This window comes from Mauremys mutica, chromosome 4, assembly GCF_020497125.1.
Source record: "Mauremys mutica isolate MM-2020 ecotype Southern chromosome 4, ASM2049712v1, whole genome shotgun sequence".
Taxonomy (NCBI): Eukaryota; Metazoa; Chordata; order Testudines; family Geoemydidae; genus Mauremys; species Mauremys mutica.
The window spans coordinates 131,797,861-131,823,505 of NC_059075.1; the positions used below are offsets into that span (position 1 = coordinate 131,797,861).

The following is a 25,645-nucleotide window of genomic DNA, read 5'->3' on the forward strand; positions in this document are numbered from 1 at the left end:
ATCTTATTCATTTGGACAAAAGTAGAATGCACTTAAGGAACAATCCTCAGTCTATTTAAAAAAAAAAAAAAAAAAACCCAAGACACTTCCATCCAAAGTTGTTCTAGTCCACGGGGCAAAATGCCAAAGTCAATATCTAAGCCAATGTGCCTAGGTGAAGAACCCTACTCTCAAAAGTAATTGCTATTTTACATATAAAAAAGTGTAAATATCAGCAAGAGACGTTCCCCTTTGTAAAAAACAAAACACAGGAGCAAAACTACATTGATGGAAGAGGATTTATTTACACAGCTCAGCAGAAAATAAAGATCATTCCATAAAAATAAGTTGGGTTTCCCTGTGCTGAGACCCCAGCATCAGACAGAACAAGTCTGCCAAATTGGACAATGCAATTTAGTAATAGCATCATGTATTTACAGAACGCTTTTTCAACTGACAGTTTAAGGCAGAGTCAGGGCACAGTGATAGTAAGTGACACCTAAGTGCGGTTTTGTGCTAGGCATAAGAAGAAGAAGAGAGGAACTGGCAGCATAACTTACAGTCACATCCATTAGGAAGTTTAAGATTGGAATTAGTTTCTCCTGCAGGTCTAGCTGGAAAAGAACCAGACCCACTCCTTGCAACCTTCATCTGTTTGCAGCTTTACACAAAAAAGCACAAGGCATTCCTAATTACCTCCATTTATCAGCTAATGAGAACATACACAAGGCTGGTAACTTGTTAACTTAATAAAAATGTTTGGCTAGCATATCTAGAAAAAAAGTACAAAAAACTTATTCTGACAGCAGTGAAGTGTGGATCCTGGAAATATTACACAGTACTGTTTTTCTAGTGTTGATAAAAATACCTGTAGGAAAAGGCAGACTTATGACGCATCTGTTGTAAAGGAAAAATTGCCACTTAGAAGGGAGGACTGACAGGTTTCACATTTAGGGGGAGATTTTCAAAGGCACTTAATTCCCATTGAAAGTTGACAGAAGTTAGGTTCTTAAGAGCCACTTGCGCCTTTGAAGATCTTCACTTTTTAACTCAAGGACGATAATATACAACACCCAACTGGACAATCTGAGTGTGGGGTCAGAAGTCATTCAGAAATCACATGTGCACTAGAAATTTCCGTAACAAGGTATTGCTCATAGACTTTCACAGCGAACCCCTACAAGCTATAATTGTATAGTTCTCTCCCTTGTGCTTTGGTATTTGTAAAAACACCAGTCCCTTTTATTAAACGGTTAACAATGCAGCTGCTGTTTCAAAACCTTTTACTCCGAAACTGTAAAAGCTTCAAAAGGGTTTTGATCTTCACATTTTAAGAAAGCAAGAATTGCAAAACAATTTAATAGTTAAAAATGCCCAAGAGCTCTAAACTTTCCAATGACTTATAAAGCAACATTTTCAAATGTGGGTGACAGAGCAATTTTACCACATCTAAAATGTAGTAATCAGTCCTTGATTTAAAAAACTATAAGTAGTATAAAAGGATGCTTTGCTGGCTAGCAAATAAAGACCCTGATCTTCCATTTTACTTTGCTTAAGTAGTCCTATGAATAATCCCATGGGCCAAAAGATCACTATCATCAGAGTAAAAACTATCCTTGAATTTAGGATTGGCAGAATTTAGCATTTAAACTGTTATAGCAATGCACTGAACCAATTCCTACTCCGCGGAAATACACCACCACAGATTCAGGGTTTCTGGACAGTCTCATAGCTACGGCATTTAGGGAGAGGACATTAACAAGTTGTCACCCACAATGTTAATCAGCCTCGTGCTGATTAATTGCACTCAGATTAATCCTTCATTCAACATTTCTTCTGTGACACTTTAATCCAAAAGACATTTAGTGGAATATTCCCTAATGCAGCCATTAAAAAAATTATTACATTACAATCACAGATTCTTCCCTTTGTTAGTCTAGAAAGCTAGGGCTAAATACAAACCATAGCCACCAGGTCAACTTGACACACTGATCTAGCTTTAAAAAAAAACAGTCGTTTTTAGATGCTAGGTATTTTTAGTGTTCAGCACCAAAAATGTAATGTAGCAGGAATTTAAACTGTTCAAACTGATATGCACTTGTTAAAAATCTCGTTAATTTAAAATCTAGTGACACACTAAAGACCAGCACCACAAGGGGGAGTGGATCTGTTTGTTTCACATGCCACTAGGAATGCACTGATTGCACCTATTTTGTAGCTAAGGTGTTCCTGCACATGGAAAGGAATTATCAAGAGCTCAGCTGAGAAAGAATCCTCCAAATTAGTTTGATCCAGCTCTGAGAGGTGCTCAGGCAAGGGAAGGCACTTTGGGGCTCTCATGGAGAGCATCCTGATTATAAAGGAATACACTTTCATAAACTACATTAGGCAATAATTAGTCAAAGAGAGACATGGCAGGACCCATGTACCAGAATTTTCAGACCCCCTTGGAAGACTCTGGGTACAGATGTCTTAGCCATGGGACTGAGAGGAACTTTGAAATACTAAGTAGAGGATGAGAAGGCCACTGTGAATAAGGGTTTGTAGAGGAGCCCTAGGCAGAATTTCACACTTTTTGCCATATCTTCCTGCTTGACACTACCCCATGCCACTAGCAAGTTAGCATCATCATCTTGGAAACCGATCAAGGCTGGCAGATTTTACAAGCGGCCAAGAGATGGCAGCAACGAGAACAGAAAACCCCATGTCCTGTCGTCCTATTATACATAGGAGGCCCATCAGCAATCAGGATAAATGGATTTCCCTCCCTCCCCTTCCTATGCCCCCACCCCTACCCACTCCTTTTCTAGGTCAACTCCTGTTCTTAGCTAGTTTACTAATAATCTACAATAGCCATTTGTTTGCATGGAGGTTCTTCAATACAACAGTTGGAAACTGTTAGCTTCCATGGAGTAAGTTCTACCAGGATGAGTGGCCTGTTTTCGCCTGTCACTGTTCAGAAAAAGCAAAGTGTTACACAATTTTTTAATTTAGAAAAATATTTAATGGCTTAAGGGTCATTGTCTTAGTACCAAAAGTAAAGTGCACCACAACTTGAGGCTACTGATTGAGCTGAAAAATGCTATTAAAGAGGCTTCTGAGTTATAAAAAAATAGCACTACAAACTACAGTTAAGGCAATACAAGTTTTGTTCATCTACTAGATAATTTACTGGACAGTTTTGTCTATCTCAAGCTTTAATTATTGCTTTATTTCCTGTGCGCTACAGTTCTTAGCCATTAGGAAAACAGTGCTGGCAGAACTGGCAGACTGAGTAGATCACTCATTGCAGGACTGGTGAAATATTTTGTAAATACCATATGCTTTGTGATGTTAGAAAGTAAAGACGCTCTTCTCTCTCCTCCTCCTCTACTGGACTGAACAGTCTAGCAAGGAATTTAATGCGAAAACAGAGAGAGGCTTGCTCCTGAAGCAGCAAAAAATATCTGCCTGCATCAGAGGTGATAGAGTTTCGTGGAAGTTTTCAATGGAGCGGAAGAAACAAATCCAAGTGAATAACAATGGTGTGTAATATATTGTGTCCTGAAAAACTTTTCAAAGAGTTCATAGCCCTCAGGTAAGTTGTTTTAAGGGCATAAACCCAGTACAGAGAAACAAGATCCAAGGCTCAGAAATAGTCTTAGGTCACAGTTCACTACTTTCCTGCTTTCATATAGGATGGGATTGCCCCTCGGGCTGTCAGCCCCTCAAATCGTTTGTAGGTGTAATTGATGAAGACCCAGTCTTTGTTCTTGTAGTCAGTCTCTGGATGGTTACTTGTGGCTACTGGAAGACAAAGTGACACAAGTGTTAGCGTCTTCAGATATTAAACTGTACTCATTATACAGGACACTGGACACAGTCTTTTAGTTTTAAAGAAATTATACAACTTCTGGTTGGGAAAATTCTGTTTCCCAGTTTTATTCTTCAGTTCTAGAAAAAAGGGAGTCGTTACAGTCTATGGTGTGTTAAAAAATCCACATGCTATCGAATGCTCAAAACAGGCTTTGACATAAAAGCTGTCACTATAAAACACATGGTGGAATAGCCATTTGTTGATTAAAGCAGACCCATTTTTGCCATGATACTGGAGAACGTTATAAAATTACACATATTAAGTCTCACAAATGTGCCTTGAGAAGCACTGTCACATCCAACTATACATTTCCATGGCAGTCATGCGTAACACCGGAGGAACCATCGTGGTCTTATTTGTACAATAAAAGACGAACATTTTCTTTATAAACACATTTATATGAAAAACTCAGGTAAGGCTATCAATGGGACTTCCATGAGGGATTTTTGGCTTTAATGCTACCACCGAACGTATTACACTAGTCGAGTGAGGACGACAAGGAGGGAGCTTTAGTTTGTGGGTTTACATCTGAAACTGCCCTCAAATCTCCTTACATCTAGATATTGCAGCAAAATACAGAGTCCCTTGCTGCCCTGCGATGTCAACAGAAGTTCCGTGCATGAAGGACTTGCAGAATTGGAATCACAGTTTGTAAAATTTACCATTCAGAATTCCCCCTAAGTATTAGATGATTAAGGATTCTTATCCCGAACTTGCTATCCAGACAGACTTGTAGGATTCCTGGTAAAGTAAACTCTGCATTATCATTATATGTAAAATAGTGACAAGAAGGGGAGATATTTACCTGTTGGTTTAAGGATATCCGATTCTGGAAATTCGTCAAAGTTTGAGGTGTCATCAATGCTTTTAATTTCTATTGATATTGCAGCAGGTCTCTCTCTGCCAAGAGCAACATTCTCAATATTAGGTTTTAAGGCAAGCAATGAATACATTCCATTTCTATAGGGACTCAAAACAAAAGCCTTGACCTGGATATGCTTGAACCTCAGAGAAGTTCGAATCAGGATCTGCACTTCATCACAGCCATGCAGGCCTGGTTATAGCACAGGCCTGGTTCCCTGAATATTCAAGTCAGAGCTGCTCATTTTACCATCACAGGCAAGTTTTTAGTGTAGCAGCACTTCCGACAAACCTAACAGTCTAGTGTAATTAGACCACTGGACTGGAAAATTAAACAAGGACTAGCTTTCTGGAAGGATGCTGAAGTGTCTGGCAATGTCCTACCTGATATGCTCCCAGTCAACCCCTTCAAAGAAGGGGTTACCCTTGATTTCTTCGACACCAGGTGCACCAATTCTGTGCTCCCATTCACAGCAAAATCTGTGAAAGGAAGCATGAAAATAGTGAAGCGTTATATTTAGAGACAGTGAGTCATTTTAAACTGAAGCTAGTATTTACATATAAGAAATTGTAACTGAAGGATAATGATAAGAGCTCTTACTTTAAAAGTAAAGCCTGGTCTACACTAGGCGTTTAAACTGGTTTTAGGAGCGTAAAACCGATTTAACGCCACAACCGTCCACACTAGGAGCCACCTTATATCGATTTTAATGGCTCTTTAAACCGGCTTCTGTACTCCTCCCTAACGAGAGGAGTAACGCTAATATCGGTATTAACATATCGGATTAGGGTTAGTGTGGACGCTGATCGACGGTATTGGCCTCCGGGAGCTATCCCACAGTGCACCAGTGACCGCTCTGGACCGCAATCTGAACTCGGATGCAGTGGTCAGGTAGACAGGAAAAGCCCCGCGAACTTTTGAATATTTCCTGTTTGCCCAGCGTGGAGCTCCGATCAGCACGGGTGGCGATGCAGTCCGAAATCAAAATAAAAAAAGAGCTCCAGCACGGACCATGCGGATGTGATCGCTGTAAGGGCAGGCAAATCCGTTCTATCAGCGCTCCGTTACAGAAGATGAAATTCAGAATCCTTTTTTAAAAATCTCCAGACAGACGCCATAGCAGGGACTCGGCGCACTGCAGCGTGACAAGCGTAACGGAAAGCCAAAGAATCAAATGGACGCTCATGGACTGGAGGACTGAAGCTATCCCACAGTTCCTGCAGCCTCCGAAAAGTATTTGCATTCTTGGCTGAGCTCCAAATGCTTCTAGGGTCAAACACAGTGTCCGCGGTGGGTCAGGGCATAGCTTGGCAATCTACTCACCCCCCCACCCACCCCCAGAAGCGAAAGGGAAAACAATCCTCTGACTCTTTTACATGTCACCCTATCTTTACTGAATGCTGCAGATAGACACGATGCTGCAGCCGTCAACACCAACATCCTCACTCCCCCCCTGCCATGGGTGGCTGATGGTACAAAAGGACTGGTAACCGTCCTCGTCATCAGCCTATTGGCACATGGGGCAGTAACCATGCTGACTAGCATCCGTCAGGTCGATCAAGGGCGCCTGGCCCTAATTTTTTCTGGTGGATGGTGCAATATGGCTGGTAACCATCGTCATCATAGCAACAGGGGGCTGAGCTCCATCAGCCCCCACCCTTCATGTGTAAAGAAAAGATTCAGTTGCCCCTGGACTAGCAGAGGGATGCTGGGCTTCTCTCCTACACACTGCTTAATGTCCTGTCTGGACTATCATAGCAGCTGGAGGCTGCCTTCCACTCATTTCTCACTAACAAGTCACCATGTCTTATTCCTGCATTCTTTATTACTTCATCACACAAGTGGGGGGACAATGCTACGGTAGCCCAGAAAGGCTAGGGGAAGAACGGAATCAACAGGTGGGGTTGTTACAGGAGCACCCCTTGTGAATAGCATACAGATCATAATTTCTGCAGGATCTGACACAGAGCAGCTGTGCTCTCTGGTTCTATGATACAGTGGTTATCTAGTACACTTGCCTATATTCTAGGCAGGACTGATTCTATTTTTAGATACCAAAAAGGAGGGATTGACTCAGGGAGTCATTCCCAATTTTGGCTTTTGCGCCCCTGGCTAAGAGCAGCCAGGGGCACTTATGACAGCAGCAAATGGTACAAAAGGACTGGTAGTCATGATCATCTTAGTTCCAATTTATGGAAGGGTTGGATGGTGCAATATGGCTAGTAACCATCTCTGCTGTCATGCAAAAGCAAAAGCATGCTTCTGTGTAGCGCCGCTGAATCGCCTCTGTGAGCGGCATCTAGTACACATACGGTGAGAGTCACAAAAGGCAAAACAAGCTCCATGATTGCCATGCTATGGCATCTGCCAGGGCAATCCAGGGGGAAAAGGCGCGAAATGCTTGTCTGCCGTTGCTTTCCCAGAGGAAGGAGTGACTAACGACATTTACCCAGAACCACCCGCGACAATGATTTTTGCCCCATCAGGCACTGGGATCTCAACCCGGAAGTTCCAAGGGGCGGGGGAGGCTGCGGGAACTATGGGATAGCTAGGGAATAGCTACCCACAGTGCAACGCTCCAGAAGCCAACGCTAGCCTCGGACCGCGGACGCACACCACCGAATTAATGTGCTTAGTGTGGCCGCGCGCAATCGATTTTATAAAATCTGTTTTACAAAACCGGTTTATGCAAATTCGGAATAGTCCCGTAGTGTAGACGTACCCTAACACACACACTATGCTAAGGAATACTAAGGCTGTGATAGAATATAGGGAATTTACATTCAAGAATAATATGCCCTTTCATCTGCGACCAGCAGAGGGCAACAGTACACACAAAGCATGTATATTTCACTAGGAAATACATACTTCTGTATTGAGACCAGATTGTACATAATGTTTCTGATAGGTTTTTATAGTTAAGACTAAAGAGCAAAATGATTGCATATTCTCTTTCCCAAGCCCAGCACGGAATGTGTTTATAAATCAAACTCTACACACAAACGGTGTCAGACACACTTACTTGCCTGCTGTGTTACAACGGTGAGTCTGGAAAACATTTTGAGCCACTTCCAAGGAGGTTTGTAGGGAATTTATTCCCTGAACTCAGTCTGAGTTTTAGTGTGTATGTTTGCCTTGGTTGAGACAGATGAAATGTTTCTGGGTTGGTGATTGCTTCTTGTGGAAAGCATAAAGGCTGATGGGGAGTTAATACATATCTGCCTTAAGGCTGTTATGTGGAAGCGAAGTGGGTAAACCTTATTTCAGATAGGAGTTTGTTTGGATAAACTATTCAATTCCAAAAGGAATTTAGACCACTCATGAGATGCGTTTCAAATCCATCAGATGGAAAGCCAGCAATTCCAACCTGCTGTCCTGACAAGCGTAAGCCTATTTCAAGGACATCCTTTGCCAATATAAACAGAAAGGGTCCACACAGCCAGTTAACACAACTCAACATTCTCATTCTGTGTTTCCTTTAAGTGGAGATTCAATTTCTGAAGAATTCAGAGGCACAGGAAATGGGGGACAAAGACATGTAGGAGGCAAAAATGCTATGAAATGAGGTGTTCCCAAACATAAGATTTTACAAGAACCCCCATTAACGCAGCTCTTTAAGGGCTCCCAATTTAAATGACAGTGAACCACCATGAATTTGATGGGAAGATATTTGATTAGCGATCTTCCTAGTCAATACATAAGTGTGACAAATGTATCACCTTAAACTTTGAAGCACCACCTGTCTCATTAGGCAAGTTGTAAGAGAGGTGTTTCATACAGTTCGTAGGATGAGAAAATTCATGACATGAAACAAGTAGCCCCACACGACAAGCTTGGTCAGCTGCAGCAATTGACTGACTGGTACCTTAGAATAAGATCCTTTGCTTTCTCAGAGATTGGAACTTCCGGGGGGAAGGTCAGAGTCTCTTTCCAGTTCATCACTTTCTTATAGGTTTCTTGAGGGGTCTCAGAACAGAAAGGGGGATAACCTGAAAGAGTAAATACACGCCGGTAGTCACAAATTACTCTCTACTTCATTGCAGAAGCTTAAATTGAACTAATTTGAAGCCACTCGGGAACAAAACAGCAATAACTCCATTTGGGTTACAAGACAGAAGTTTAAAAAAAAAAATGCAGGTGAACAGCAAACTGGAGAAAATTGCTTAACGTGAAAATGGGCACTAAGTGTGAAGGTGCCAACAAAGGTAAACAAAGCCATGAAAAAGTGAACCTTGACTCTGCTATTATGTAATACGAATTTAACATACATTCTAGGTTTGTGCATTGCTCGTTTCTTACCAATTAACATCTCATACATGATGACCCCAAGTGACCACCAATCACAAAGCTTGTTGTAACCCGTCTGCATGAAGACTTCAGGAGCGATGTAATCTGGAGTTCCCACAGTGGAAAAGGCCTGAAATTGAATGGCTTCAGTTACACATTTTGAGAGAGATCCCGTCTGACTGACAAGTGACTGAGAAATCTTCGCAGGACCAGAGGGCTTGAACAGAACCCTCACAGACAACTTATTCAAACCAAAAGATAATTTTGTTTTCTTTAAAATAAGATCCCACATGCTATCAAGATACCATTAAAGTGACAGCAGTGAAAAAACACCATTGTAGGGGAAGGGAATAAAACCTATTTAAGCTGCAGCTCTATTTTTAGAGAAGATAGACTTTTAGAAACATTTGAAGTGAGATTAAGAAAGAGATAAATAATACTGTTTAGAAGTCTTTGTAGGAAGATGTTCCTCCATCCCCTAAGGACACAACAAGGCTAGACAGCGACCAACAACTGCAATACAAATTGTAGCATAGCCCTGATTCACACTGGAGACTTGGCTCACGTTCATCTCTAGCATTAACACTGCCAAGTAAAATGCGATCGATGCAAATCTAATCATTGAGTTTCTCTGCCAGATCCAGATAGACTTTGGCAGATGTTATTGTTTATGAAATCTGCCCAGTAAAATCACCACTATGCACCTGCATCTGCTTTGTCCATTTCTCTTAAGGCATCACAGTCTGGTTATGGGCTAGAAGTCTCCCCAGAGGCAATGTTACATTGGAAGTAGCTAAGAACTTGGCTAGTTTTAGCCATAATTGCACCAGAAAAAGCATCAAGCCATGCTGGTTCTCTAGCTTCAGCGTAAAAGTCACCAGAATTTTAGAGATGGACAAATGGGTTATTTCTCTTTTAAAGCTCAACTGCACAAATCTTTCACAGTACTTCAAAGAAGTATTCTAAGAGTTCTGAAAAGTGCCACAGCGTAAATGCTGGTCATTTTAAATATCAAACAGCCAACCCACTTGCATCTCAGAGCTCACCCATGAGCATCTACAGACACAGGGACTGCACTTACCAACTGACGTCTGTTTCTCTTCCACGTTTCTGCTTTCCTTTTGGAATTCATGTTCTGGAAAGCTAAAGAGGACCAGAACACACAGGCATCAGGATTGCTCATTTCTCTTTTCTTTTCCACTTTCTATCCAAGATAAATAGCCCCACTTGAAGTTATACGTAGAGGGGCAGAGTTACTCCTGGCTCATCAGCAGCTTCCAGACCCTGCCACCTGACAGTCTGCAAGCACTAGACACTGCAGCATTCTGAGCACTAGTTACAATTCTGTTAGCACTTCCATTAGACGTTCATGTTTTCAGAAGTTTATAACTCCAGGAACAAAATATTCACTTCAAGATGGCTACATTTAAAGGATTAGATTCTGATCTCAGTTACATCCATCTAAATCTGGAATGAATCCAATAGAATTAGCTCATCTTTAAAATGATGTAAAAGAGATCACAATCCAACCTCTACTCTCTGTAAAGTTCCAAACAAATCTATTCGCACATGGTATATGCTTTTGTTTGCTGAAGGTAAAATAAAAACATTGACATTTGAGAGTCTTTTAGTCAGTCAAATAGCATAGGCACAACTAGTAAAAAGCCTAGATTGGGAACTTGGGCCTTAAATGCTTAGTAAAACCTTATCTCCGATGACAGACATGTCAGGTATGGTCACGTTTATGGTATTTTACAGTGCAAGCGCTCAAGCTACAGTGCAATACAGGAACAGGAGGGATAATATAGATCAGCATTTATTTTGTATCCATCTCTTCTCTGCAAATTCAGTTCAGTGGAGAAGTTCTCAGATTTAGAGCCCTGGAAACTGATGTCCTCTCTATCCACGGAGCAGGTAAAGTAGAAGCAGCAGTAGTGCCAGCTTCCCCACACTGACCTCCTATCATGCCTCAAACTTGATTTGAAGAGACCATCTGTAAAGGCTAGAGGGGTGTTCTGTCTCTACAGCTCAGAGAGGCCAAAGACAGACTGCCAATAAAGGGTCAGTTAGCACTAACAGTGTTGGTGGTTTTTGTAATGTGTACTCCTTTTCACCAGGAACTGGACTCATGGTGGTGTCAATCATTTGAATGAAACTATTTGGAGATGGCCAAGACACTGACTACTAATCATAAAAGTTAGTTAATTGGGATCTCAAAGCCTCTGATCAGGAGGAACTGTTTCTTTTAAAAGCACTGGGGTGAATATATCAAAAGCCTCTTTACCAATCACACATCCTCACCACAGAGAAATAGCCAAGAGAAAGTGACTGGCCTCCTCTTTTTCAAGTAACATATGAACGAAGAGCACAGAGTCATACCAAGATCTAGCACAGAAGCATTTACACTGGTGTTGCTGCAGAGGGAAACTGACTAGAAACTGAAGAGTACAAAGTTTTCTGTTTCTTGCTAAGAACCTAGCTTCAGGAGAGTCTGCAATTTCCTATTGTTCTGGTGCCATATTCCCACTCGTCCTGTGAAAATTTTAAAGATTTAGATTCTGGGGATGTGCATTCCCAAGAGTTAAACTATATCCATGCCTCCACATGTGCTATGGCAGGGTTTGCCATGTTAGTCATGTGCGCTGCTAGCATGTGATCTGCAAGCAGTCCTTGCTAAAGTACAAGCAATGAGCCTATAGTGTAGTACAGCAAGGAAAGGATAATATGAGACTTGAAGAAAGGAGCAAGCTTATTGGAAAGGGAAACGCTTATATTTACATAAAGATCTTGGTAAGCAGCAAAAATAAGAAAGGAAGTGCACAGTGCAGAAAGTGCAGGAGGGAACCTGCAGTTTAATAGGGACTAATGTGCCACATATATCATTCATTAGATCCCTAACAGCAGCTTTCCACCATTGTGTTGAAATCAGTCACCTTTGGAATTTCTAACACAGTTCCCATAAGAGAGAATATACGCGCTAGTACTGATGACAGAGAACTTACTGAAATCACTCGGAAGACTGTGGTTCAAGTTTCTGTAGAACTCCGTTCGGTGAGCCTTCTTCAGCCCAGTGCAGAGACCGAAATCTGAGAGTTTCACATGGCCCTAGAGATGTAGAGACCCAAAACGCAGAAGAAATTCAAGAATCCACCAAAGAACAGTTATTTACCCATTTATTTCATATGACAAAACACTAAGCATATTTATTATCTTGCTCTAGCCTACAATTGGAATGAGATATTGAACAAACCTAGGGATAATTTTCTGCACTGCCACAAAGTGGATGTGATTCAATTTCCAGTAATGTTCCCAATACCTGTTTACTTCAATGGGGGCTGAAGACACTTCCCCTTGCAGGATCAGCCCCATAGTCCCTTGAGGGAGAATATTGAATGGGATGAGGCAATGACCACCCCAGGTAAGAACAAATAGCTTCCAGAAGGAGTGCTGTCTAATCCTCTGTCAGAAAGTGGATGGACACGATAAGATACAGGATATTCCACAAATTAAAAAGTGTTACTCTGCCCAGTGCTTGAATTTGTCTTATCCACAGTGCAAGGCAGCAACAACTTTCAATTTGAAGTTCTTTTTTGAGCCTAAAAATGGCATATTATATCCTAAACTTGCATGAATCTGTAGAGGTCTTCTCCAATCAGAGCACTTAATTATATTTTGGAATTAACAGAAGTAGGTAAATTCTTCTTGTCAGCAAATTTCTCCCACACAAGGCAAGTAGAAAATTTTACTTAGCAATAGTAAGGTATTGAAACACACCAACTTCCTGGATACTACCTACTATAAATACATACAAGTAAACTTGACCAGTCTGGAGAAAGATTTTGAGAAGAGATAAGAGCTAATGAGACTGTAAGCCTAATGGATCAGCTACATCTCCACATTTGGTGTAAACACACTACTCAGTATTTCGTGAGCACACGCAAAGCAGATGTCAGGCCCAAAGGAAACGTTTTAGACTAAGGAGGAAGAAATGAAACCAAAAGATGGTTTTAAACAGCACTGAAAACCACCAAAAACAGCTCAAACAACTGCCACAAGAGAGCACTCTGTAAATAAGGTACAGTCAGCTGAAGGTTAGATTGATGTAGCTTTACTTCTATCAGGCCCATGGAAAATAACCTTCAATTTCTTACCCTTACAGAGGATAACTAAATGATAGTGCCATCTATCATAGAATTCAGAATGCTAAGTTACCCAATGAATTTGCTGCTAACCCAAATGTCACCCAGTTGTTATGGTAGTATCTTTTGTTGGACCAATTTCTGTTGGTGAGAGATGTTTCTCTCATATCCTGGGACCGTCATGGCTACAACAACACTGCATACAGCGGTTAATATATTTGTACCTTACTATCCAAGAGGAGGTTATCTGGCTTGATATCCCGATGGATAAAACCAAGCTGATGAATGGAGTCAATGGCTAACACAGTCTCCGCAATATAAAACTGAGTCTCTTCTTCTGTTAGAGTGTCTTTTTTCATCAACAGTGTCATCATATCACCTAGAAAAAGTCAGCCACCACAAACAGCAGAAGTAAATATAAACTGATAATTAAGCCCTAGCCTCTTAGTAACATGTCACCAAAGCTATTAAATAAGACATCCATTTTACATATCAGTGAATTTAGACACCGTTTTAATGAAACAATTACATTTTATACATTGTGGATTCACAAACATCTAAGAAATGCATACAGAAGTGTAATTAGTTCTTCACTCAGCTACAGTCAAGCCTGCTGGTGCTCATTAGTTTGTTCAGTTGAAAGAATTTAGCAATTAGATTATGAAAATAAAGCTTCAATAGAATGCCAGTTCTTTGGGGCCGGGACCATGGCTACCGGTTTGTTTGTACCCTGATTGAGGCCTCAGGTTACTAGCACAATACAGATATGTAAATTTAAGATATATGCTATCTTAGATTTTTAAATTAACCTAGATTCCAGACAATATCTTCTCTCGGTGACATCACAAATAGAATGATCACAGGCCATCGGTTGGCGCTAACAGAATGTCAGCTTAACGTTGTTTAGTGATGTAAAGCCACATTCAGTACCTGCCACCAACAAATTCCTGTGACATCCAATTTTATAGAAATCCAGTAGACCCAAACTAGTTTGTACTAATCACCAAGAGACCCACTGAAATACCATATTCTGTGAACTAGTGAGTAGATGAAATTTAAAAGGATATGCCAAATGCGCTTTGGTTCATTATAATTGTAGTTTAATTTTCATTAAAGACTTGATAACATACCAAATAATGTTATAAAGTAATGGATATAAAAAAGCCTCACTACAACAGTCAGTTATATAGTTGTCACTGAGAAGTGAAGAGAGATTGTCTTGTGAGCGTGTAAACTATTGTGTGTTATTTAGCAAGCCTCTACTACATTTGATTTTGTGCCAGTCTATCTGAGCGTTTCTGTCTCAGTTATAAAACATCTAATTAGCAAAAAAAAAAAAAAAGGGTGAATTGTCTGCTAGAAGTGTCTCTCAAACCAAAGTTAGTTATGGACAACCACACAAGATCTGGACCTCAGATAACAATTCTGCAGCCAGAAACACATTTAACAAGAACAGACTGCATTATTGCACATCAGGTCTGAAGTCAATCATTTGGTTTCAATAGTCACATCATGTTTTCAGTATAACCCAGCAAGATTTCAGTATAATATTCTTCTTGTTAGTATACTATAGTAGTTTCAGCACTAAAGAGTTAATCTTTAAAGCTCTTCTTTGCAGACAATAAAGAGGTTATTTCTGGTGCAAACCAACTACAAGAAAAGAGTTAGAAAACTGAAAGCTGGTTATGGTTCTAAGAAGACAGGTGTCAGACTGTGAAGATAAGGCTTGACAGAACATCTAGGTCAAGTTTGCAAACATTTGTACCTAAGCATGATGACACAGACAGGTAACTATGGGCCTGACCCTGCAAGGTGCCAAGCACCCTCATTCCCCAATGAAGTCACCAGGCATTAAGAATGGCTCAGTTCCCTGCAGGATCAGACCCAACACGACACTGTAAAGCAATTACACATGTACAAATACCAGTAACAAAGACAGACAAGATTTGTTATGAAGCCAGAAGACGGCCACAGAACAAAATGAAAGTGACCTTTTTATCTCAGGTAATTACCTCCAGGCAGGAACTCCATGATAAGGTACAGATTTAACTTATCTTGAAAACTATAGAACATTTTCACAACCCACAAACTGTCTGCCTCCACTAGAATGTCCCGCTCTGCACGAATATGGCCAACCTAGGGTATATATATGCATATGATTAATTATTAAGCTTATGATGTTTTATTAGATGCATTTATCTTCACACACAATTCAAACACTGTTTTGAGGGGATTCAAAGACTGAATATGCAACTGTCAAGTCTCTACATTAGGAATGGAAATGCCATCACGTTTCAATACTTTCATCACTGGATATTTTCACGTATTAAAATAGTGCGACAGGTTTTTAGGCAATTATAACCTTTGAAGACTGCAACAGCTTTATAACATATGCTTCTGAGAATGAACAGGCAGAAAACTTTACTAAAGATCACTGCCATTCTTTCATATGTTTTGTTTGGAATGTACCCACTGAATAAATTCCTTGGGATTCTGACTCCATCTGACCCTTCAGTGCATAGATCTGAAGATCCTTTCTGTTCAAAGGTTTCAACTGTAAACCGTATGACACGTTTTTGTTTTGAGGATCTTTGAAAAAATTACAGTTACATCAGTAGATCTACTAACTGCAAAGGGAATGTTTGCGTAGGTAACTGTTCACCAATGTAAGCAAAGGGTTCACAATATGACCTTAGTTTTAATGGCAATTGAAGGGCTTGAACCTAGAAACACCACCATAAGTAGTGTTTGCTACAACGATTAGTCCAATTAAATGCACTCAGCAGGACTATTGACAGTAGTGAGCACTATGGCTGGTAGTGAATGGTTGCAAGATCAGGTCCTAGAGATGTCTTTGTCCTCATCCATTTGAGCAAAAGACCAGTCTAACACCGTAGCATGTAACTCAACCCACTGCATAAAACTATTCAGCAAGTTTTCATGGAGAAAAATAATCCCATTTTAGCCTAGATGACCGTTTATATATACACCTACTATACCTATAAAAAATGGATCCCTTCCAAGTCAGAAGTGCAGCTGTGGCTAGGGTAGTATGGAGAAGCTTGTCTTACAGCTACCTGCTTTATATCTGGACTGTAGACAAACAGAGCACTTCAACGTCTAATATTGTTACTTCCTTAACCTTCACATGGAAAAGAGAACATTGATTGAATTATAGATATGATGAAAATACACATTTGATTTGAGGCGCTTATCATACAAAGATAAACTACTTACTATTTGGGTTATAATATCTACTATATTACAGCACTAACTAAAACATGCAAAGGGTACAAACTACAGTTCAGAACAGTTAACATCTAGCAGATGAGATATGGATATTTCATGACCGAGATTGGGAGTCAAACCCAGGTCTCAAAACACATCAGTGCAGGCCCACACACCAAGCACTGACTTTCAAAATTGCTATGTAAAGACAGAAAGGTCAAGAGTGCAATGCTATTTTTTAAACTAATACCTTTAAAAGACAATTCAGGAATTACTGCCTACAAAAACATTGCTTCCTAGATGAACTCCAGTGCCAAAGAAGGATTGGTTGGTTCAGACTGTAATATTCCCAGGAGGGCTATCAAAGATGTAATACAGTGATTCAGAGATTGGCATTAATATGAAAAGTGCCACTACTTTGGAGGTCCTGCGAATGTGTCTGAAGGATTCATGCAGCTCCAGCAACTGATATTTACAATTAAATCCATTAGACATGCTAAATCAGGATGAAATCAGACTTGCAGGAAGCCAGCGCTCTGAAGATTGTATTGAAAGTTTACATACCTATCTTTGGTATCAAGTGGTAACATAGTATCACAAAATGCAGAAAGAGGAACATAATCAGTTGTAATACAAGTGTTCCTCTATTGCCATTTAGAGGAAAACTGCCGTTTTCCTACACCTCGCTTCTCCATGTTTTCAGATGGAAACAGAATGTTCAGTCACACTCTGTATCTGACCATACTGCAAAAAGCCATTGCAACTGAAACCTTCATCAAGAAATTGACCAAGGTTGCAGAGACAATTACATTTTTTAAAATGTGGTTTTGAACATGTGAATTAATACGTTATTACATATTTACAACTAGTCACTGATAAAAATAGATAAAGAAATATAGCAAGTGAAAGCTATATTTTTCCTCATGACCACATAAAAGTTAGACTCAAAAGAAACCACATTTCTTCCAGAAAGAGTTACAATAAGGCGGAAATGTTCAAAGTGGTTTAGGGAAAACTGAGTATCCAAATCCAAAGCAGGTTGGAAAGTCTCAATAAATAAATATATAAATCCATCTATCCACCCACCCCTAGCAGTTTTTAGCTAGCAAAATCTAAACCATATGTTGCAGTGTTTTGCTTTTTTAAATATAGACCCACTTTTGTCCCCCAGGAATCTGAGTTTGCAATGGAGCAGAAAAAACTATTTTAAAAAGAGGCAGAGCTACTAGAATTGCTATTTGAAATTACTATTAATCACCTGCTCTTTTTCAAGCATGTCAGCTTTGCGTAGTATTTTCATCGCATATACATGCCCTGTGTCCTTCTTCTGGACAAGCCGCACCTTCAAGTTTTGCAAAAATATGGAGTCAGAAATACATCCTTATCACCCCAACTTTTCCAGTTTTCTTTTACAGTATTCTGGGTATCATACCCTAAAACCAAACATTTCACTTCTATTTTGCAAAACAGAATTGGATTATAAGGACAAAGAGCACTAGCTGGCTTATGATATGGTAATAGGATACAGAGCCTGCTTCCTCTAGGACACCAAACACCAGAACAAAGATACCATTTGATAGCATTTGGCAATCCATGACATGAAATGAGTTGGATGGACGAAACTCAGTTTAGTGGACAAGTTTCTATGTCATGAAAACCCATTATAAGAGGCCCTTTGGTGTGCAGTTTCTGCTATCACTGCATCCCAAAAACCATTACTACAGGGTCAGGATGGAGGCCCACTGGCATAGCACCATCACACCTACACCACTGCTGTTATATCTGTTCTACGAATAGAGGGGCTTTCCAAGGTTGCCAACCAAGACCATTTCACCAGCATTTTGGTCCTTTTAAAGATGTGGGGTTTTGTTTGTTTAATACAAACTAGCACTGACTAGACAAAGTCAGATGCATTTGAATGTCAAACTTTAAACAAACATTCAGCAGTGATTATTGTATCATTTGTCTTCAAATTGTACTCTTCTGATCTTTTAAAGTCTTTTCAAAGCATTCCAGTCCCTATAATGCTACTACAGTTTTATTCAGTAATCAGTTGTTCTGTTCTTACCTCTCCAAATGCTCCTCTGCCTATTACTTTTAAGGACTCAAAATCTTCCAAACCAAGTCTTGTTCTCTTTAACCGAAGAAACTCTGTTTCCTTTCGGGCATGTGCGGACCTCCTGAGTCTCTTCTAGCATTTGTTTTAAAAAGAAAGCCATATAGTTTATGAGATTCCATAATGAAGTTCCCATCTGGATCATACTGAACCAATTAGAGAGGTCACTAAAGGTATGACTATGGGTTACTTATATTATCTAACCAAAAGGACTTGTTTTGTGTTCATTACCTCTTCATCTTTTAAACCTTCCTCTTCCATCACTTTTTCTAGCTTCTTCTGTCTGGAGGGCAGAAAAAGCAATGAAAACACATTCATGTTTAGTTCTCCAGAAAATCCTATAAAAAGCATACATACTTTCAACACCTGGGGGAATGTTGTCTAGAACTAGGAGTCAGAGGACTAGGAATTTGGATTCAATATGGAAGTGTGAAGAATTAGAGTTATGGAAAGATGCTGGTCTCTCCAGAGTTAAGCTCAAGCCTACCTTTCCAATAGAAGTCCAACTTTACCACTTTGCCTCTATAACTCGGCTCATCTAAACCAGTCTGCCTGAAGTTTCAAATGCCTTATTTTATGCAAGGATAGTCTGGGGGCTACACCTGGACTGGGACTCAGGAAATCTGAGTTCAATTCCTGGCTCTGCCACTAGCTTCCTGTGTGACACCAGACAAGTCACTGTAAGTTCCCCTTCTGTAAAATGGGTAACACAATTCCCCACCTACCTAGAGGTGTTGAAAGGATAAATTCATTAATGTCTGTGAGATGCTCAGCTACCCTGGAGATGGGGGGCCATATTTGTACCTACACTGATATTAATGGTTTTCTCGCTTAAAATATTTATACATTTACAACCTTAATTCCACTTTTTTTCCCTTTTTGGTCAAGGAATGTAATCTATTTTTGTTGTTAAGATTTAGCTTTGGCCACTGCAGGAAAAATTCCTACTTTAATGATGTCAAGTATCAGAGGGGTAGCCGTGTTAGTCTGGATCTGTAAAAGCAGCAAAGAATCCTGTGGCACCTTATAGACTAACAGACGTTTTGCAGCATGAGCTTTCATGGGTGAATACCCACGAAAGCTCATGGTGCAAAACATCTATTAGTCTATAAGGTGCCACAGGATTCTTTGCTGCTTTTACATTCATGATGTTCTGAGCTTCCCGATGACCTTTTCGGCATCATATTATACAAATGCACTGAAGAATTCCTGTTCAATATGCAAGTCATTCTTTGCAAGATCCTTTTCCAGCCTCCAGTTGCCACTAAGCAACTGCTGGGGTATGATAACATTGTAGCCCAACATCTCTGTATCATTTATACTGAAATTGCTGTCCCCTTATTTAGGCACCTAGGAAGTACAATTTGCTCACCATCTCTCTCTAACACCCCACTCAAATACCAAATGTGAATTGCCGCAGCAGTAGCACAGCAGGACCAAGCAATGTTGAACTTTTCTCCAAACATTAAGCGTTTACAGATAAGGGAAGGAAGCCTTTCTGAAAATTCTGGTTATAAGGCCTATTCTTGTGACATGTTCACCACACTGAATTCGATGGGAGTTTAGGGTGCTCAGCACCTCAGAGAATCTGGTCCAAAAAGAGAAAATAAAGGTTTCCAAGGATATTTAAGGAATTTATTATATCATCCATCGAAGCCTATTAGACCTCCTCCTACGTATGAGTTAGTCAAGTTAATGTTAAATTACAGTCTTTACAGCAGTTGCTTGGCGCCTTTGAACAAGTGAATTTCCCCTTATCAGATGGCTGCACCATAAACTGTAACACAAAATGAAGCTGAAACCACATGACTTCATAAAACTACAAGAAATGTTAAAAGGGAATAAAAATCAAAAGGAGCAACAGTTGAAAGAGTAAATATTTGTAGAGACTGGCCTCTTGCTTTACTCCTTAAATGAATCTAAGCTAACTATACAATTGGTTTCCACTTAGATATATTAAATCTTGCCAATGTGTCTATTGGACTCTATTTTTAAGTTTGAAAAGAAAATGTTTCAACTGATTTAATCAAAGCAGGCTCAACAACATGGCTTTTTTTTAAATTGCTCAGCAAGGAATAATGGATTTAAGAACAGATATTCTGAATCAGAAAAATATTTTCTTTTAATTTATAATAATGTCCTCTAGCTAAACATTTTTACTCGTCAGCATATTTGAGAAGCTCAGATAAGTAAGGTTGTTACTAGCAAGGCCTAAGGTAACGTTAAAGTAAGTTAAATCTGGGTTATAATTTGCTAGATAGCACCTGCTCAAATGGGACCTTGAGTTAAACAATCATGCCACTAGTTTCCTTTCACTTCTACACAGACACTTTCCATCTCCCAACAGGGATTTTTACCTCATTTCCCGTTCTTCATGTTGTGCTATGAGATTGCTATAGAAGTTTTCTAGTGTCACTTTTGTCATTGTAACTCGCTCCTTGGTGTGGTTACTCATGGATGAACAGGGTGTTGGACCCGTCATTGCCATGGCTACTAGAAAAGGGGGGGGGGGAAAAGGGGAAAAAATACATTTGACATTACCAATGACAATACAACATGGAAGCAATAATTCTGACCAGTTAACTGATGCTCAACTACATCAGATGCTGGAATTAAGAATCAAGACTGAAGTTTATTTTTATATTTTATTTTATTTTGTAATATTTATAATATTTTAATATAGTTTTAATAGCTAAGTTATCAGACAGAAAAAAATGATAGACTAGTTGTCTAAACTGGGCACCATCAGTTAATGAGAGAGTCTGTAGGGAAGAGGGTTACAAAATAAAAGGTACAAGTCAGGCTTCCTGTTTTTGAACAGCATTCAAAAAGAGGGAAGGAAACTTGACAAATATTATGCCTCAAAAACCACATTTTAGGCAGTATTGAAAATGTTTTGTATTTCACCCAATCTATCCTCCTCATCTTCTAAAAATGTTAGGAATTAAAAAACCCACCCTGAGACACCCCATCAGGGGTTCCTTTTTCTTTTATACTTTGAGAAAGAGGGTACTTCTACATTTGTCAGTCACATGCAGAGCCCCTTATTATAAAACTTACCAGGAGCCAAAATATTAAATGGATGTGTGGAGTAGTTGAAGACAGACACACACATTTGCTATTTTTAACTACTTTTACAATTAGGGTCTCTCACTGTAGCAGAAGTTTCCACAAAAGAAGCCTGCCAAAATCCAGATAGATAATTACCTCTCTTAAATTAAATTAAAAGTAAAGTTTAAGACAGACACAAAAGCGCCATGTTATGGCTCAAATTCAGTCAAGATCCATGCACCCTGGCTTGTTTATTGTAAGAAACAACAAGTAAAATATAATGTATATAAAATGTACAAGCTCTTTGAACAATTTAAGACAGTGTTTCCACTGAGGTTTTCTAGTGGCAATATAACCCAAAAAAGCAAAATTCCTGTGGCTGGAACATATCCCTAGAAGTCAGAGATAAAGACAGAGGTATCATTTAGAGACACTCTCTCATTTATAGGGCTGCAGGTTTGGCAGGATGCAGAAAAAGTCATGCAAACTGTGACTTCTCTGTTTAATATATAGAGAGAGAGATATACACCTATCTCATAAAACTGGAAGGGCCCCCAGAAAGGTCATTGAGTCCAGCCCCCGCCCTTCACTAGCAGGACCAAGTACTGATTTTGCCAGGTAGACCAGATCTACACTTAGATCCCTAAGTGGCCCCCTCAAGGACTGAATTTACAACCCTGAGTTTAGCAGGCCAATGCTCAAACCACTGAGCTATCCCTCCCGCATCTGCCCATGAGGCTCGATGGGGGTGGGTTCTGGGGGGTGGTGCAGAGGGAAGGCCCAGGGGGAGGAGTTGGATATGGAGCCCATCTCACACACACACCCACAGCAGCAGGGCCGCCCAGGGGGGGGGCAAGTGGGGCAATTTGCCCCAGGCCCCGAGCCCCACAGGGGCCCCCACCAGAGTTTTTCGGGGCCCCTGGAGCGGGGTCCCTCACTCGCTCCGGGGGGCCCGGAAAACTCTTGCGGGGCCGGGCGCAGGAGCTTCTTCGCTCCCAGTCTTCGCTGGCGGGGGGTCCTTCCGCTCCGGGGCGGAAGGACCCCCCCGCTGGCGAATTACCGGCGAAGACGGAGTGGGACCCGCCGCTGAGTTCAGCTCGGTCTTCGGCGGTAATTCGGCGGCGGGGGGCCCTTCCCTTCCGGGACCCGCCGCCGAAGTGCCCCGAAGACCCGCGGCGGGGGCCCCCCTCCGCCGAATTACCGCCTTAGACCGGGCTGCACTTCAGCGGCGGGTCCCGCTTCGGCGGTAATTCGGCGGCGGGGGGCGGCCCTGCCGCGGGTCTTCAGGGCACTTCGGCGGCGGGTCCCGGAACGGAAGGGCCCCCCCGCCGCCGAAGACCCCGGGCCCCCGGAATCCTCTGGGCGGCCCTGCACAGCAGCAGCTCCTGTGGAGCTGAGCCCAGCTCCCCGCAACTCTGGGCATGTTGCAGCACTACTTACTCAAATCTGGCCCTGCTGCCTCTCCCCAGATCACAAGGAAGGGGAGGCAGGACCAAACCAGAGCAAGTGGCGCTGTGACCCCATGCACCAAGTCACAAGGCCTGGAACAGGGACCTTGGCCCAACCCCGGGGGACACAGGAGCCACCGCTGTATCCCTGGTAAGTGCAGGGCAGGCGCTCTCTCTCCAGCCTCCTCCTCTCTCCTCACTGGGCTAGGATTAGGGCTTCCATGCCAGGGCCAAGGGTGCTGCAATAGGTGGTTGGTGCTCCCTCATTTATCAGGGCATTTTTAATTTAAAAAACAAAATCACAGACCAGTCACTAAACCTTGACTTTTATTAAATTTACAGTGACGGCTCCATACATTTTAATTTTAAAAAATGAAGTGACAAATCTGAAACCTTAGGTTTCAGATTTGTCACTTGAGGTGTGCATGGCCCTTTAGATAACTAAAAATGGCAGGCCCCAAAGAACTTAGAATATAAGCTATTTTTATTTGACCTATTAGATATCTTCTCTTTCTTCAAAGAACACAGGCAATCTAGGGACTCTTGAGGAACTTTTGCTGTATTTTTTATGAAGTTGTTTCTTTAAAAAAAAAACCGCTCAAAGTGACTATCTGAATTAGAAAGGGCAGATTATCTCTTTACACAGCACTTCAAGAGCCTGCAGATCAGGTATCTGTGTACTGTAAGCACATTTGCATCATTCACATTGATTATGCTACTAGTTCCTATTTCCCAGAGAGCAGAAAACCATCAAGTGACAAGCTGGTGTTGGGTGGCAGATAAAGGGAGGGGGACAAAGAAAGACAACTGTACCTCACTCCAATGCAATTATGCTTGTGTGAAGTTTGATAAAAGGGAGAGAGAGCACGCCTGCCTCTATTTATCTATATAACACGGACAGAGCCAGTGCAGGCTCCCGCCACCAACATGGCTCAACCTGCACTTGCAAGGACCACCTCGGGGAGCCAGAGGAGAATGAAGTCTTTGGGGCCTATTTGGTCCTCTGCTGGCAGTGCCAACCAAAGCGTGAATCGATGGCAGCAGGAGCCAAGAGGAACTCGATGGAGTGACAGTAAAAGGAGCCAGCCCAACTTTTAGCAAATAAAGCAGCAGAGCAACCGCCCCTCGCCGCGATGCGCTTTACCCCTGCCCTGGGAGCTCAGCCCGGGCCAGTTTAGGCAGCTGCCCCCCGAGATGCCCTGTTCGCATGGAGGCCAGCAGGCCCCTCTCCCCCCGGCTGCTGGGGCAGCTGCAGGCTTGTCTGCCACGGGAACGAGGGGCTGAGCCCGCACGGGCGCGTGGGCCAGGTGCAGCCAACGCTGCCTCCAGCTGCCCGCGAGCCCGGGCGCTGGGGGGACGGGAACCCCGGGGGGGGGCAGGAGCTGAAGGGGAGACGGGGGGCACAGGCCGGGAGAGAGGGTGCAGCAGCAGCCTGAGGAGAAGGGGGCAGACTGGGTGGGGGGCAGGAGGCAGCTCCCCCCGAGGGGAGGGGGCAAAACCAGGGGTTGCGGTTCCCTGAGGGGGGGGGTCCGGGGGAGTCACTTACCAGAGCCCCCTGCGGGGCGGGTGGGAGGAGATGGGGGCGCGGTCCCAGCCCCTCCTCAGAGCCGGAGACTCGCTCCTCACTGGGGGAGGGGGGGAAGGGATCGGGGTGCGTCGCTATCACGGCCCCCCCCAGCGCTCTTCGCACCGCCACTCACGGAACGGACGGCGCCTCGGACGGGACAAGACAAGCAAGCTCCCCTCTGAGACCTCGACGACGTTGCGCACGCGCCGCCGCCCCTCAGCGCCTAGTCCTCACCCCGAGAGAGGCGGGGCTGCTGAGGGGAAGGGCGCATGCGCAAATTCCTTTTTCCTCCAGAGGCGCGTTTGCAGCCGGGGAAGGGTGACTACGCTGTGCGCATGCGCATGCCTTTCCTGCCTTTGCGCTTATTGCTCAGGCGTCTGACTCCGCCCCGCACAGCTGCAGAGATTACAGGTGGCTGCAGCTGGCGGGGTCGGTCGGTGCATGGATAAAAAGTCTGTAATGGTGTTAGTGCCAGCTACTTGATGACGTTTGACAGGGCAAGATGACAGCACTGATCATGCCAAGTGGGCAAAAAGTCCTGAGTCAGCCCCTCCCCCAAAATCATGAGACTGGCCTAAAATTCATGAGATTTTGTTACAAAATAAAGAGTCAAGACTTGGTGTGTTCCTTGCTCAACCATTGATGTACTGCATGGGCAACTTAACCAGTGTGAGCCTCATTTTCCCCATCTGTAAAATGGATCTAAAAACCTCTGCTTCATAGGTGTCTTGGGAAGTTTACTGTATTTCATTAATGTTTCTAAAGTGTTTTAAGATCCTCTGACAGAAGGTGCCATAAATGGCAAAAGAATATTATTGTCAGAATGGAGCTGGACTGAGACAACCAATTCATTTCACATAGGTTGTTGAACATGACGTGACTTTTGATTGTTGCCAACTGGGGCTGATCTTGAAACGGGCTTTAGATGCTCGTATTCCAATCTCAATTGAGCCATCCAGTCCTCCCTCTATCTCAGTATATATAAGAAAAAGAGCAATTGTGATTCCATGTTAATTACAAATATACAGAGATATTAGCGAAAGATAATCTTGCTTTATTTTATTTATATTTCTACAATAAATCAAGTACAATATTATATATATATATAATAA

General features: G+C 42.0%; 1 protein-coding gene across 3 annotated transcripts; it reads right to left on the minus strand.

Moving 5' to 3' along the window:
- Nucleotides 1-171: 171 nt before the first annotated feature.
- Nucleotides 172-24,781, minus strand: STK38 (serine/threonine kinase 38). 3 transcript variants are annotated; one of them, XM_045012723.1, is made up of 14 exons: nt 24,513-24,781; nt 20,825-20,957; nt 18,699-18,750; nt 18,420-18,542; nt 17,610-17,693; nt 15,136-15,259; nt 13,348-13,502; nt 11,987-12,089; nt 10,066-10,127; nt 8,997-9,114; nt 8,563-8,686; nt 5,081-5,176; nt 4,641-4,735; nt 172-3,765 (listed from the first exon to the last, which is right to left on the minus strand). In XM_045012723.1, exons 2-14 carry the CDS (start codon nt 20,953-20,955, stop codon nt 3,635-3,637), a joined length of 1,398 nt encoding a protein of 465 aa, XP_044868658.1. In that variant the 5' UTR covers nt 20,956-20,957; nt 24,513-24,781; the 3' UTR covers nt 172-3,634. The 3 variants fall into 3 exon arrangements, with proteins under 3 accessions (XP_044868658.1, XP_044868657.1, XP_044868656.1); XM_045012722.1 differs by having other exon boundaries at nt 20,825-20,960; XM_045012721.1 differs by lacking the exon at nt 24,513-24,781 and adding an exon at nt 21,528-21,612 and having other exon boundaries at nt 20,825-20,960.
- Nucleotides 24,782-25,645: the final 864 nt, after the last annotated feature.

Excerpts from the sequence above, each read along its gene's own strand:
- STK38 (XM_045012721.1), bottom strand. The coding sequence starts at position 21,582 with ATGTGTGTGTCTGTCTTCAACTACTCCACACATCCATTTAATATTTTG. Across the intron at positions 18,751-20,824 it reads CATGAAGAACGGGAAATGAG|ACAGAAGAAGCTAGAAAAAG; the intron begins GTAAAAATCCCT and ends TCTGCCCTCCAG. Across the intron at positions 10,128-11,986 it reads CAGTCTTCCGAGTGATTTCA|CTTTCCAGAACATGAATTCC; the intron begins GTAAGTTCTCTG and ends GGTCCTCTTTAG.